The sequence below is a fragment of the Saccostrea echinata genome, unplaced genomic scaffold (assembly GCF_033153115.1).
Source record: "Saccostrea echinata isolate AGI-Se365-2 ecotype Australia unplaced genomic scaffold, CSIRO_AGI_Sech_v1 ptg000075l, whole genome shotgun sequence".
Lineage (NCBI taxonomy): Eukaryota > Metazoa > Mollusca > Bivalvia > Ostreida > Ostreidae > Saccostrea > Saccostrea echinata.
In genome coordinates, this window is record NW_026889824.1 from 375330 (window position 1) to 390227 (window position 14898).

At 35.6% G+C, this 14898-nt stretch overlaps 1 protein-coding gene across 1 annotated transcript in view; it reads right to left on the bottom strand.

Moving 5' to 3' along the window:
- Positions 1–14898, bottom strand: part of LOC133176376 (mitogen-activated protein kinase kinase kinase 4-like) — a 204342-nt gene that overhangs the window by 110069 nt on the left and 79375 nt on the right. The window contains exons 8-9 of the mRNA XM_061311501.1: positions 8005–8088; positions 294–572 (exon numbers count right to left, since the gene is read on the bottom strand). Of these exons, the coding sequence (XP_061167485.1) occupies positions 294–572; positions 8005–8088 (363 nt within the window). The remainder of the gene's footprint in view (positions 1–293; positions 573–8004; positions 8089–14898) is intronic.

Sequence of the window (14898 nt, forward strand, 5' to 3'; positions counted from 1 at the left end):
TTTAAAAATATTTAACACAATAAAATATCACTTTATTTTCTCAATATGATAATATCACAGATTACAAGATGTTTACATTCTGTTTCGTGGTATATACCTAAGGATTTCTAGAAAACTGAAAAACAATGCCCTATCTAAGGATTTTTTAAAAATTAAGGCTAAAAATGAGCCTTTTGACCCTTATACCCCATCGACATATAGTCCAAAAATTTTGGTACTTCATTTGTGGGGTAAAATAAGTAAGTATGTGTGTAATTTGTACCTTCAGCACTTTCCTGATAATAAAATGGTACCTGTATGTGTGACAAAGCAATTGCAGTTTCCGCCGTAGGATCCACTTTGACAACCTGACCAAACCATAGAGGGCAATCCTTAACACTGCCCTTGCCCCCCTCACAGCACACCATCAGTAGATAGCCATCCTCCTTCAGACTACCCAAATCCTGTATAGAAGCACTTAAATCTTCTCTGCCACAAGTCACATTCAATAGTTGCAAAATAAGGTGTCTGTTGTCTGCAATTCTGGATGGAATGAACACTAAATATCCTGGGTCATTGGAGGCAAAGTTTACCTGTAAACCACCATGCAAGACATAAAAAAAAAGCCCTTCCAAAGATTACATCAGTACTGTATAGGTTTAAAAGTCTAACCTAGGCAAGGAGATCACAGTTATGCCATTAGTTTGCTGTTTGAAGACTGTACTTATTATGACTTTTCATTTTATGTTAATTTTGTATTCACTTGGAGTTTGACACAAGCAAGGTATATTTGTATTTAAGGAATGAATTTAATAGCTACCCAATTTATACGGTATAAAGTAGGTTGGGGCAGTTTATGCTTTATAAACCGCAAAGCGGTTTATATAAAAGTGTAAACTGTTCCAACCCACTTTATACCATATAAATTAGGTAGCTATTAATTTCATTCCATATGATTTAATATTCATTCATTTAGTGTAAGAAAAAAGATGATTGTCTTTAAAAAATGACTTCAAATTGTCCAAAATTTAAATGTAATGCCAGGTGGATCGATACGTTTTTGATGCAAGTCATTGTGACATAGGCAACCCAATTTATAACGATATAAAGTAATTTTTTTATCCAATCAAATACCGCATTATAACTAGAATTAAATTATTGTAAGATGAAAAGAAATGTACCTTGCTTCTTTGGTCTGAGCCTGTAGAACAAGAGGCCCATGGGTCACAATGCTCAACTGAGTAACTTAAGCCCTGCTGTCTTTCCAAAAGATTTCTATATTCCCATTAAAAAATTATGACCCCATATTATAGCCCAACTCTACCTCTAAAGGTCTCAGTATTTGCACAATATGGGGATGCTTCAATACCATTATGACTGTAATGGTCTTGCAATAAGCAGTGGAGAACCAAATTCTTTTCCTGTAAACATGCATTATGTGAAATTTGATCCCTATTTTATCCCTATATCCCTATATATTGTTCCAAAAACTTTAACCTGGTCATTCATCTGGAAAATCTAGGTCAGATCCAGCATATGAAGCAAGTGTGGTAGTGTCCATCCCTAGATGCATTATCCATGCAAGTTTGGCCCAGGTAGGGCTTACAGTTACTTGGGAATGGGACTTGCTCCAAAAACTTTAACTGGGATGCTAACGCCGACGCCGGGGTATAGCATAAGCTCATCTCAACTTTGTTGAGGTGAGCTAAAAATGATGGGGCAGGATACTTTGAGAGGGGCGAGTGGGGCCATAGGGAGTTATGGTATAAAATTTCATTGCAAAAGCTCAAAAGCTTCTTCAGATATTGCCCAGAAAGAAAATGTTACACCTAGACAGAATGTATAAATTTATGACTTTGATCTTTGACATCAAAATCTCAATAGGGGTCTTCTTTAGGCCAAAAGGAGTTGTGGTATGAAATTTCAATGCAAAAGCTCCAAGGCTTCTTGAGATATTGCCCTAAACAAAAGTGTTAAAACAGACAGAATTTATAAATTTATGACCTTAACCTTAGACTTTTGACCTTAAAATCAATAGGATACATCTTTAGGCCATAGGGAGTTGTTATCTACAATATCATTGCAAAAGCTCAAAGGCTTCTCAAGATATTGTCTGGAAATAAATACAGAAAGATGGACAGATGAACAAATGGACAGACAGACCCATATTAATATCCCCCACTTTCAGTGAAAGCAGGGGACAATAATCCTCCTGTATAATATTTTCTTTTGTAGCATAGTATGTATAGTGTTAATTTATTATATCTATCTAAAAGCTAGGGGGAATTTTGAAACTGGGCAACTGGATTCCCATTCAGTACTTGCTCATAGGCAAATGGCTTTTAAAAAAGATTCTAGACCTATATGTACCAAGTCATTGAAATGGGACAAAAACTGTTAAAAAAAAAATAGCATTTTGAAAGAATTTCTAAGAAATTTTTATGGTAAGTATTCACTGCAACACCTGTGCTGAAATCAAAATCCAATAAATAGAATTATTTAAGTATAATCTAAGTAAACTTTGTGTACCATACCTTATTAAAATCAGACCAAAACTTTAGGGAGAGTACTGTTTTGAAAGAATTTCAATGAAATTTCAATTTTTAATAACCATGGCAACATTTGTCAAAATCAAAAACCAATGCTACTTAGTATATTTTGAAATCGTTAGATTTCGTGGTGGCTAAATATTCATGGAATTCATGGGTACCCTGCATCCACAAATTCACAATCTCAACAAATTAATACTTGAGGTTTTAACATTCATCTTTCCCTTTGTAGATATGAGTGAATATATGAAATTACGTCCCCTCAAACCTTTAAAATAAAGGCAATCCACAAAAATTTAATGATTCCGCAGTAGTCTACTTGTGTACCAAGTCTTACTGAAATTGGACCAAAACTATAGCTGGTGTAGTGTTTTAAAAGAATTTCAAATTTATTTGTTTTTAGTAACCATGGCAACACCCTTTGTAGGAATCAAAACTTGATAATTAGAATTATTTATGTTAGTATAGTTTACTTGTGTTCCAAGTCTTTTTGAAATCAGACCAAAACTGTACGAGGAGTAGTGTTTTGAAAAATTGTTTACAGATAGACAGACAGACAAATGGATGAAGGACCTTACTAATGCATAAGTTCAACTGGTCTCTAACAAGTAGAGCTAAAAAGAATTGCTCATACAAATATGTACCTTTGTCCAAAGTTTAAAATTCTTCAAAAGTGAAGATCCAGGTCATAGAAAGGCAAGGGTCATAAAATTGTAACCGCGCGAGTAGAGCTGCTCTTACCAATATGTACTTTTGTCTTAAGTTTGACTAAAAAATCTTCAAAAGTGAAGTTCAAGGTCATAAAGAAGGTCAACGTAAAAAAGAAATATGACACAGTTGAATTGTTCTCACCAGTTTGATCAAATGGATGAAAATATCTTGAACAGTTTCTTTGAAACTAAGGTACAGTAAAACTTGGTTATATTGAATTTTGATTCCTTACATCCATTATTCTTCATATTTGTAAAAAGAATATAGAATATAGTGAAAATCTTCTATAGGATTCATAAAAGTTTCCTTATAATCTGGATTTCCTTATAAGCGAATTATTTATAACCGAGTTTAACTGTATAAGCAAAACGAGAAATAGTGAGGTCAATGTCATAAGGAAGGTCAAGGTCAGAAAAAGGGTTCAATAAAATTCTTTGAAAGTGAGTTAAATGAGGAATAGTGAATGCAACTTAGCCCAACCATTGGGCCTGGAGGCTATGAATTTCACAAATTTGGTAGATGGCTAAGTGTTTATGATAAACATCTAATCAGTTTGCTATTTAATGTCCATGAGTAAAGAAGATTTTTCAGTGTATGACAAAGCCTAAACCTATAGCCTGAACTGGACCCAGGGGCTATAAATTTTACAGTTTTACAGTTTCTGTAGATGGCTAGGTGTTCAATATAATCATGCCCCCAGTTTGCCTGTATTGAAAAGAAGTTTGCCTGAGTTGACAAGGTTTTCAAATACAGCTGTATATTTATTGAATGTGTCATATATGACCAACTTAGCCCCAACCTGGGGCCTAGATCATGAGCCCCAGGGCTATGAATGTCATTATTTATTAATTTGGTAGATGGCTTAGTGTTCAACATTATCATGTACACAATTTGAATATATGACCAACTAAAGCCTGAACCATGGACCCAGGGGCCATGAATTTCACAATTTTGATGGATTGATTACTCATTGAAATCATGCACAGAGCATGCATGCTAGCTGTCCATGAGTAAAGGAGAAGATTTTGTAAAACATAATGCATTTTCATTATATGACCAACTTAGCCCTGCCCTGGAGCCTGAACCCTGAACCCATGGGCTGTAAATTCATAATTTTGGTTGAGGATTCATTGCTCATTACTGCTTGGTGTGCTGGAGTAAAGACAAAGATTTTTTAAAAGACAGCATTAATTTTCATGGTTTTGGCCTGTCACTCAGGCCCCAGGGAGGCAGAAAATATGAAATTCACAATTTTTGTTCTCCTTGACCCATAGATGCTATATACCAAAATTGATTGAAATTGGTTCATCAGTTCCAGAGGAAAAACGGAAAATGTTCAAAAGTTTACGATGGATAGATGATGTATATCACATAATGACAGACAAAAATAGATAGCAATAGGTCACCTGAGTGCCTCAGGTGTCCTAAAAAGGTATGTCAAATGCAGGATCTGAAGAAAGTCTGCAGTGTATATATTCAGAGTCACCACCCATGCAAGTTTATAAGGACAGGGCTAATAGCTACTTTAGAATGATTATGCTCCAAAAACTTTAACCCTTGAAAATGTTATGCAATTGTTAAGTCTAAAACTTGCATTCAATAGGCATCACCCATGCAAGTTTTGTCCAGGTAAAGCTTTATATAGTTATTTAAGAATGGTTTTGCTAATAAAACTTTAACCGGGAAGATTGATGATAAGGGGTATAGCATAATCACATCCAGACTTCCTTAAGGTGAGATAAAATCGATCTAATTATCACTCAGAAGATAGTCCCCAATCACAGTCATCCAGCCCTCTAACATGCTAATTCCCTTCCAGTTTTACACAACATTATTTTTTTCTTAAGGTATTCCACCCTTAATAGGCTATAATTCTCCATCATAAAATATCTATCTGATAAAAAATATTGTAAATGTACTTTTTTTTTTCCACAGAGTCATTATTCCGGGGAATGACAAATTCTGTTCAATCTGAGGGTAGAAAATTACACAGATTTCTTAGATTGCCACCATGTTCCTTAAATGTACTCTAAGAATGCTGGGACAAATTTCCTCAGAAAATTAATGAAAGCGTACATAGTGTAAATTAAAACCATGCGGAAAAATGTACTAATACAGTACTTGTACTCTAGCATTCATCCTATAAAGCATTTTACAGTAGGAAAGGATTAACCAAGAGAAATTTTCAAAATTGTAATTTCCAAAGCAGTAATAACTAGATATCATTGAGATGGTGGCCAACTCAGAGGGCCCTGCTTTAAGCAACGAAGTTCAACATGAAAATGTAAGGTAGCTGAAAAGGGTTTATTTTGAAGAGGAACATTTGTGTACTATTAAGGGATGTGTTGTTCGAGTCTAAAGGGCTTCTATGTCATCCTTGTTATAATAAAAAATGGCACGAAAATCACGAGTGCTCCATACCTCTATCAATACATAGGTAATCAAAGATTACGAAGCTCACCTCGACGAATGTTATCTTTAAGTAAGGCAAATTTCACATCATATTCTATTTTTAGTTAGTGTACATCCCAAGATCAATATCCATGCAAGTTTGGTTTAAGTATGATTTATAGTTACTTGGAAATAGACCTGTTCAAAAAAGTTTATCCTGTTTACTAATCAAGAAAATTTTGGTCAGTTCCAACATCCAAAGTAAGTCTGGAAGTTTTCATCCTTAGATTCATCTATGCAGGTATAATCATAACAGGCCATAATGTTATATAGCTACTCCAAAAAAATTATCCTGGTCACTCATCTGGAAAATGTAGGACAGATTCAGAATCCAAAGGAAGTCTGGAAGTGACCATCCCTAGCTACATCATCCATGCTAATTTGGTTAAAATATGGCTAAAATTCACTCATGTGGAAAATCTAGGTCAAATCCAGCATCTGAAGCAGGTTGGTAAGTGTACATCCCAAGTTGCATCATCCATGCAAGTTTGGTCAAGGTAAGGCTTACAGTTACTTGGGAATGGACATGCTCCAAAGCTTTAACCTGGTCAATCATCTGGAAAATGTAGGTCAGATCCAGCATCCGAAGCAAGTGTGGTAGTGTCCATCCCTAGATGCATCATCCATGCAAGTTTGGTCAAGGTAGGGCTTATAGTTACTTGGGAATGGACCTGCTCCAAAAACTTTAACCTGGTCACTCATCTGGAATATCTAGGTCAGATCCAGCATCCGAAGCAAGTGTGGTTGTGTCCATCCCTAGATGCATCATCAATGCAAGTTTGTTCAAGGTAGAGCTAATAGTTACTTGGGAATGGACTTGCTCCAAAAACTTTAACCTGGTCACTCATCTGGAAAATGTAGGTCAGATCCAACATCTGAAGCAAGTGTGGTATTGTCCATCCCTAGATGCATCATCCATGCAAGTTTGGTCAGGGTAGGGCTTATAGTTACTTGGGAATGGACTTGCTCCTAAAACTTTAACCGGGATGCCGACGCTAACGCCGACGCCGGGGGTATAGCAAAAGCTCATCGAGGTGAGCTAAAAAGGCACAAAAATCACGAATGTTGCATATCCTCTGTGAAAATTGTTGCATAGCCTCTATCAAAATATGGAAGGAAAATCACAAATGTTCTGTACCCTAAGTCAATTGGTAAAGTTTGAGGCTGACTGGACTTAAGGGAAAGATATTATGCACTGAACAAAGATTTTAAACAGAGAGGCTATTTTTGACCTTGATCCTTGACCTAGAATCTTCGTTCAAGGTCAGTGCACATCCATTGACCAGTGGCACTCTGTGAGTGAAGTATGAGCCACATTGGACCAAGGGGAGAGAAGATATGCTCCCGACAAGGATTTTTCATATAATTCTGTTATGACCTTAACCTTAGACCTAGAAATATGGTTCAAGGTCACTGCACACCCTTTACCCAAAGTCACTCTGTGGGTGAAGTATGAGCCAGATTGGGCCAAGGAGAGAGAAAATATGCTCCAGACAAGAATTTAAACAGAGAGGCTATTTTTGACCTTGACCCTTGACCTAGAAGCTTTATTCAAGGTCACTGCACATCCATTTACCAGTGGCACTCTGTGAAGTATGAGCCACATTGGACCAAGAGGAGAGAAGATATGCTCCCCACAAGGATTTTTCATATAATTCTGCTATGACCTTAACCTTAGATCTAGAGACATGGTTCAAGGTCACTGCACACCCTTTACCCAAAAAGACACTCTTGTGGGTGAAGTACGAGCCAGACTGGGCCAAGGAGAGAGAAGATCCAGGTCATAGAAAGGCAAGAGATCTTGGAAGGACGGACGGACGGACAGACTGATCACTATAGGGCGCCCGCAGAGCAGGGCCCAAATTAAATCATTGAAGATTGCATTGAGGTCTTTGAAGAAAAACTAATTTTTAAAAATAAAATCATAAATACTAAGAATACAAACAAATGCTATCGAAGAAAGGTATTTTATAATTAGGAATAATATTTGAGTTGAAAAAAATCCTTTAACTTGAAAGATTTTTTTTTTTTTAAATTTTTATTAATAACAAAGAAGGTAACTCTTTCAGGACAGGTCAAGGTTTTAAATTAGAGCAAATTTAATCCTTAAATACTGATGGTTATAAACGGAAATTATGTATAAATATACAAGTATTACTTATAAAACATTACACATCTACTCTGCATTCAAATTCACTGAAAGGGACTATTATGGACAGAATACCTCAATTATTATCTAAATTAAGTACCCATTTCACAATGCTAAATTAAATGGGGTAAATATGTGCTAAAACAGAGTAATTAAACCACTTACCATTACAAAGTTTGTAGTTTTCAGTTTAGCCAAAAGTTCAACAGTTGTTACTGCAATGTTAAAGTCTGCTGCTATTTCCAGATCCTGCAATGCATATACACTGAAACACAATCTTCCTCAATGTATAAACTTATATGAAAATTTATAAATAATTATGAGCAAGAGGCCCATGGGCCACATCCCTCACCTGAGCACTTTGGCTAGGAAAAAGATGAAATCAGTTTAGTAATGAAAAGTTTCAACATATAAATGTCCCAATATATAAATACAAACCTATAATCTATAAATATAAATCTATATACTTATGACTAATCATGGCTTTTCTGTTCTTGAGAAGAAGATTTTTCAAGATTTTTTCTATCTATTCCTGTGTAAAACTTTGATCACCCATTGTGGCCTCACCTACCCCTTGGGGTCTTGATTTGAACAAACTAGAATATAAACTACCTGAGGATGCTTCCATATGAAGATGACAAATCATGGCTTTGCTGGTCTCTGGAAAGAGATTTTTAATGATTTTTCCCTTATAGTGGCCACATGCTACCACAAGGGGTAATGATTTGAACAAATTTGAATCTACACTTTGTCTGGAAACTTTCACTTAATTTTCATCTTTTCTTGCCCAGTGGTTCTTGAGAAGATGACTTTTAAATGACCCCACCTAATTTTCACAATTTTTTTGATTATCTCACCCTGGAAGAAGGTGTGGCCCTTCATTTGAACAAATCTTAATGCCTTTCACACAAGGATACTCTGTGAAAAGTTTGGTTTAAAATGTCCCAGTGGTTCTGGAGATGAAGATGAAATTGTAAAAAAATTACGACGACAACAAAGATCTGAATTCATGCATTAGTTGTTATAAAGTGATCAGTAGTAGTAATGCCCAAGAAATAGCTGCAATAATGTTGCCCTCTCCGATTTTTAGCTCACCTGAGCTGAAAGCTCAAGTGAGCTTTTCTGATCACCCGTTGTCCGTCGACCGTCCGTCTGTAAACTTTTCACATTGTCAACTTCTTCTCAAGAACCCCTGGGCCAATTTTAACCAAACTTGGTACAAAGTATCCTTGGGTGAAGGGGAGTGTAAATTGTTAAAATAAAAGGCCAAGTCCCCTTACAAGGGGAGATAATCAAGAAAAGACAAAAATAGGAAGGGGTCATTAAAAAATCTTCTTCTCAAGAACCACTGGGCCAAAAAAACTGACACTTATGTGGAAGCATCCTGGGATAGTGTAAATTCTAAATTATTAAAATCATGACCCCTGGGGGTAGGGCGGGGCCACAATAGGGAATCCAAGTTTTACATTGAAATATATAAGAAAAATCTTTAAAAATCTTCTTCTCAAGAACCACTGGGCCAGAAAAGCTGAAACTTAAATGGAAGCATCCTGGGGTAGTGTAAAATCTAAATTGTTCAAATCATAACCCCCGGGGATAGGACGGGGCCACAATAGGGAATCCAAGTTTTACATTGAAATATATAGGAAAAATCGTAAAAAATCTTCTTCTCAAGAACCACTGGGCCAGAAAAGCTGAAACTTATGTGGAAGCATCCTGGAATAGTGTAGATTCTAAATTGTTAAAATCATGACCCCCGGGTAGGGCGGGGCCACAATAGGGAATCCAAGTTTTACATTGAAATATATAAGAATAATTTTTAAAAATCTTCTTCTCAAGAATCACTAGGTCAGAAAAGGTGAAACTTATTCGGAAGCATCCTGGGGTAGTGTAGATTCTATATTGTTCAATCATGACCCCCGGGGGTAGGGCGGGGCCACAATAGAGAATCCAAGTTTTACATTGAAATACATAAGAAAAATCTTTAAAAATCTTCTCAAGAACCACTGGGCCAGAAAAACTGAAACTTATATGAAACTTATCCTGGGGTAGTGTAGATTCTAAATTGTTATCAAAGTACTCAGAAGTACAGAGAGCCGGGCTCATTCACAGAGTAGTGAACAAAGACCATTTTAAATGAAACATACATGTACATTGTTATAACAGGTAAACAACAACAAGTTCAGACACTGGAAGAATATGTAACACAAAAAATGTATTGCATATAGTACAAATATGAAATGTTTCAAAAAAATTCATAAAACGTAGTTTGAATTTAACATTTTTTTTATTGTTTCGGGTCTTATACCACTTACTAAGTAAATGAACATTGATGCAGCAAGGTCAAACGTTTATGTACAAATGAGTCCTCAGTGGGGAGTTTTGTATCAAGGTGTACATCAGGTCACTTGCTCCCGCATCAGTGTTAGCCTGGTAACACAACCTTCATTTATAGAATGTGACTCAGACAAGGAGATCTGGTGGAAACCTTTCGCATATTTCTAGCAAATAATTAATCGAAGAAAAAAGGAGAAAGTATATTACCATTAATGTTTTGTTTTGTTTTGTTTAGAGAAATTCTTTATCAGTTAAGTTAAATTTGTTTAATTTAGTGTTTGTATTGCCTCAAAGGTGGTTGAGCATACTTACTATATTCTTACTCGTATTTGATTTGGCGGTGAGGAAGCAGCATTTCCGGTTGAACACTGTAACATAAGCCGGCCATTGCTCTTCGAGCAATGAGCCCGGCTAAAAATCATGATCCCTGGGGGTAGGGCGGAGCCACAATAGGGTTTCCAAGTTTTACATTGAAATACATAAGAAAAATCTTTTAAAATCTTCTTCTCAAGAACCCCTGGGCCAGAAAAGCTGAAACTTAAGTGGAAGCATCCATTGTTCAAATCATGACCCCCGGGGGAAGGGCGGGACACAATAGGGAATCCAAGTTTTACATTGAAATATATAAGAAAAATCTTTAAAAATCTTCTTCTCAAGAACCACTGAACCAATAAAGCTGAAACTTATTTGGAAGCATCCTGAGGTAGTGTAGATTCTAATTGTTCAAATCATGACCCCCGGGGGTAGGGCGGGGCCACAATAGCTATATTAAAAGGGGGGAAATCTGGTAAAGAACAGCATAGAAAAGTTACTCAGGTAAGCGATGTGGCCCATGGGCCTCGTTTTTTTTTGAGGGAAGAGGGCTACAACTCCATATGATCTTTAAATAGTGCAAGTGTAGGAGTGATTCACTCCTGCAAAGATTTTGGCTCAAATTATCAGTAAGCGGCTATTTTGTTAACTTTTCTCACTTGAACTCAAACCAGAAGTCTCTGATGAGACTGTAGCTCTACTGGTTGTACTTACAAAGGAAGATAAAAGTAGCACTTGGACTCTAAACTTTGCAACAGCAATAAATAGTATAATGATCCTTGGTTTAGTCTCTTTTTGTGGCAAGATTTATTGCAATCAGACTAAAACTGTAGGAGGAGAAGCCTTTTAAAACAATTTTACAGAAATTTTTATTTAAGTAACCATGGCAACATCATTCAACAAAATAAAAAAAACAATAATGACAATTATGCATCTCAGTGTAGTCTACTTGTATGCCAAGTTATACTGAAATCAGACAAAAAGTGTAAGAGGAATAGCATTTTGAAAGTATTTCAAGAAAATTTCTATTTTTAGTAACCATGGCAACAATGTTCATCGAAATCCAAAACTGGTAGAGAGAACTATGTATCTTAGTGTAGTCTGCTTGTGTGCCAAGTTATACTGAAATCAGACCAAAACTGTAGGAGTAGTAGCATTTGAAAGTATTTAAAGGAAATTTCTATTTTTAGTAACCATGGCAACACCGTTCATTGAAATCATAAACCGATATACAGAATTATGTATCTTAGTATGGTCTACTTGTGTGCCAAGTTATATTGATATCAGACCAAAACTGTAGGAGGAGTAGCATTTTGAAAGTATTTCCCAAAAATCTCTATTTTTAGTAACCATGGCAACACCGTTCATTGAAATCAAAAACCATATACAGAATTATGTATCTTAGTGTAGTCTACTTATGTGCCAAGTTATACTGAAATCAGACCAAAACTGTAGGAGGAGTAGCATTTTGAAAAATTGTTTATTGATGGACGACGGACACCTTACTATCGCATAAGCTCTTCTGGTCTCTGACCAGTAGAGCCTAAAATGCAGTGATGCAAGACATGAATTGATCCAAAAACTAGAGGTACTGTGAGAAGTGAGCTCACCCCACTCTGTGATTATAAACCAAATGTTTATAATGGCAATGCATGTTTTGCTGTGGGAGACCCAAAATATGTGTCCAATCAAAAAGTGAAATAGAAGGTGCACAATGGCAGTATGTAACAAAGATTCTGTGAAAGCATCATTAAATTTTATTCAGTGTTATAAGAGGAGTTGTGGATAAGAGATGGATACCCCTCAGTATTATAGAAAGAATGGCAGTGTCCATGTTTTGCTATTGGAAACCCAAAATATGTGTCTGATCAAAAAGTAAAACAGGAGGTGCACAATGCCACTACATAACAAAGATTCTGTGAAAGTATCATTAAATTTTATAGAGTGGTATAGGAGGAATTGCAAACAAGAGATGTGTATCCCAAAGTGTACCGGACGGATATATGGACAGAGGGACACCCCCATCAGTATATACCTCCCACTTTTTCAGCGGGGGTATAATAAACAGGATAAGCCATATATATCAATTATTTTTCGTGAATGTCATCATCACAACTTGAATTTATCTGCCATGTTTATGGACCTTAATTGATTTTTCAGATAATCAATGAGAATTTGAGATCTAGGGAGCAGATCTATATAGGAATCCCCTTATTTTAATCATAAATATTATTATTTATGAAAAATATTTCACAGAGAATGCTTTTATTTATCAATGTTTATTGATACAATACAACACAATCATTTATCAACACTGACATTTACTTTATCCATCCTTTCTGAATTTCAAGTACAAGTCTCAGAACATCAAGTGAGAACTTTCATGGCTGCTGAGGAAGGCGATTGGTAAACATGCAATTTTACTTTACCTTGTTTTAGCAAATAAAGGAATAGTTGTTAAAAGTGAATAAAACTAGAACTGTCCAAAAGGGACAAATACCCCCTGCTGGGTTTTTCTGAGAAGGTGCCAAATCACTAATATTTTATGGATCTAAAAGGTGTTCACAATTTGCTTAAACATTTAGAGTGAAAATATAATTGCTCATTATATTTTTTTAATGAATGAAACTACATGTAAGGTGCAGCCTAATAAAATATACATACTAATAATTACATTGTTTTTTTATTACATTGAAAAAATAAATTGCAACTATCTGTCATCTTTGTGAGACATGTAACTCTGCAAACTGATTGTTGAAAAAAAAAAATCATATTTAATTAAACAAAATCAAATTAATCTTGATAACTTTTTATCAAATTCATTTCAAAATAAAAGGCTGGTCATCCAGTAACTATGTATTTTGACAGACTATTAATTAAAATTAAGAGACTTAGACAACAGAGATCTTTATTTCTTTCTGCCCAATGCCCAGGAGATATAGGTAACACCTGCTCGATCAGAGATGCTCTAACAGCTTTCCACACTGAACTCATTATTAACTGGATGCATGTCCACTCATTACTCCCAAGGGACAAATGGATTTACGCTAACTGCTTTGTAATACACTGTGTACAATAGAAAAGGCATATCTATGTCATTCTGTTGAAAACAAAGAATTTTTTCTTTTAATTTGTTACAAAGCTTTATATAATGAAAACAAGAGGCCCAAGGGCCTTAACGGTCACCTGAGTATAATACAACAATTTAGAGGATCCACAGAGTTTAAAATACACTGAAAGGTAAAGCTTTGTTGCCCAAAGCAAGAAAAGTAGGATGACTAAGATCAACAAAATAATTAGTCTAGTATTCTTTAACAGTTCATGAATTAGGTTCTACTCTATTCCTTATTTATTAATTTAACCATACAGTCCATTGACAAACTAATCAGTGCTTCTGTATTATTTGTAATTCCTTGTTAAAACTTCTTACACTGGCCTCTCTTGGTCTTTGAGGAACATTTAATAAGACAAGTTATTTTTGTCTCATTTTTATTTATCTGTTATTTGCAAGTCTATCTGATCATTAAAACTATGAAAGTACTTTTTGTATTATACAATAAAAATTCTTGCATAATTCTCTTATTCTATTGACCTTTCAAGTACATTATTTACAGTGATTAATCATCAAAAGTAAATGGCAAAGGGGAATAACTCCTCTCAGTGGAAATTAAAATTAATAGAGCCATGGCCAGGACCAGAACACTTGACCAAATGGTCCAGATGTTCAAATATCTGGTAAAAATACCCTTCCTTATTAAAACTTTTACTTTGTTTGCCTCCGATATGCCCCGATGCAGAGAAGATGTCTTAAGAAATAATGCATTTTTACTACAGATTCAACACAGCCCTACCCTAACACCAGAACCCATGACACAGGGTCATGAAATTTACAGATTTGGAAAAGATACCCCCATCATCATAACTATGCACTTAGATGAGGATTTTCAAAGAATTACAGTAACACATTTTCACATTATCAATAGACCCTCCCTCCTCCCCACCAAGAAACACCAGAGTCTCTGACCCTGGGAACAGAAGTTTGCTCATCATAGCTATAATCACATTGTTTATCTGCTCAACACTAAGGAGCAGACAGGATTATTTTTAATAGAATTAATGCATTTTCACTCTATTATCAAGAGCCCCACCCTTACACAGCAGATCTGACCCAGGGGTCATGATATTCACTACTCTGGAAGAAGCACTCTTGCTCATCATAACTATACACTTAGCTTCTTTGCTTTTAAACCAGAAGCAGAAAAGAATATTTTCAAAGAAACTAAGCTTTTTCATTATATAATCCATAGAGCACCCCCCCCCCCCCTTTTCACCAGAACCCTTGACCCTGGGGCCATGAATTTCACAATTTTGGAAGAGGCATCCTTGCATATCATAACAATCTACTTAGTT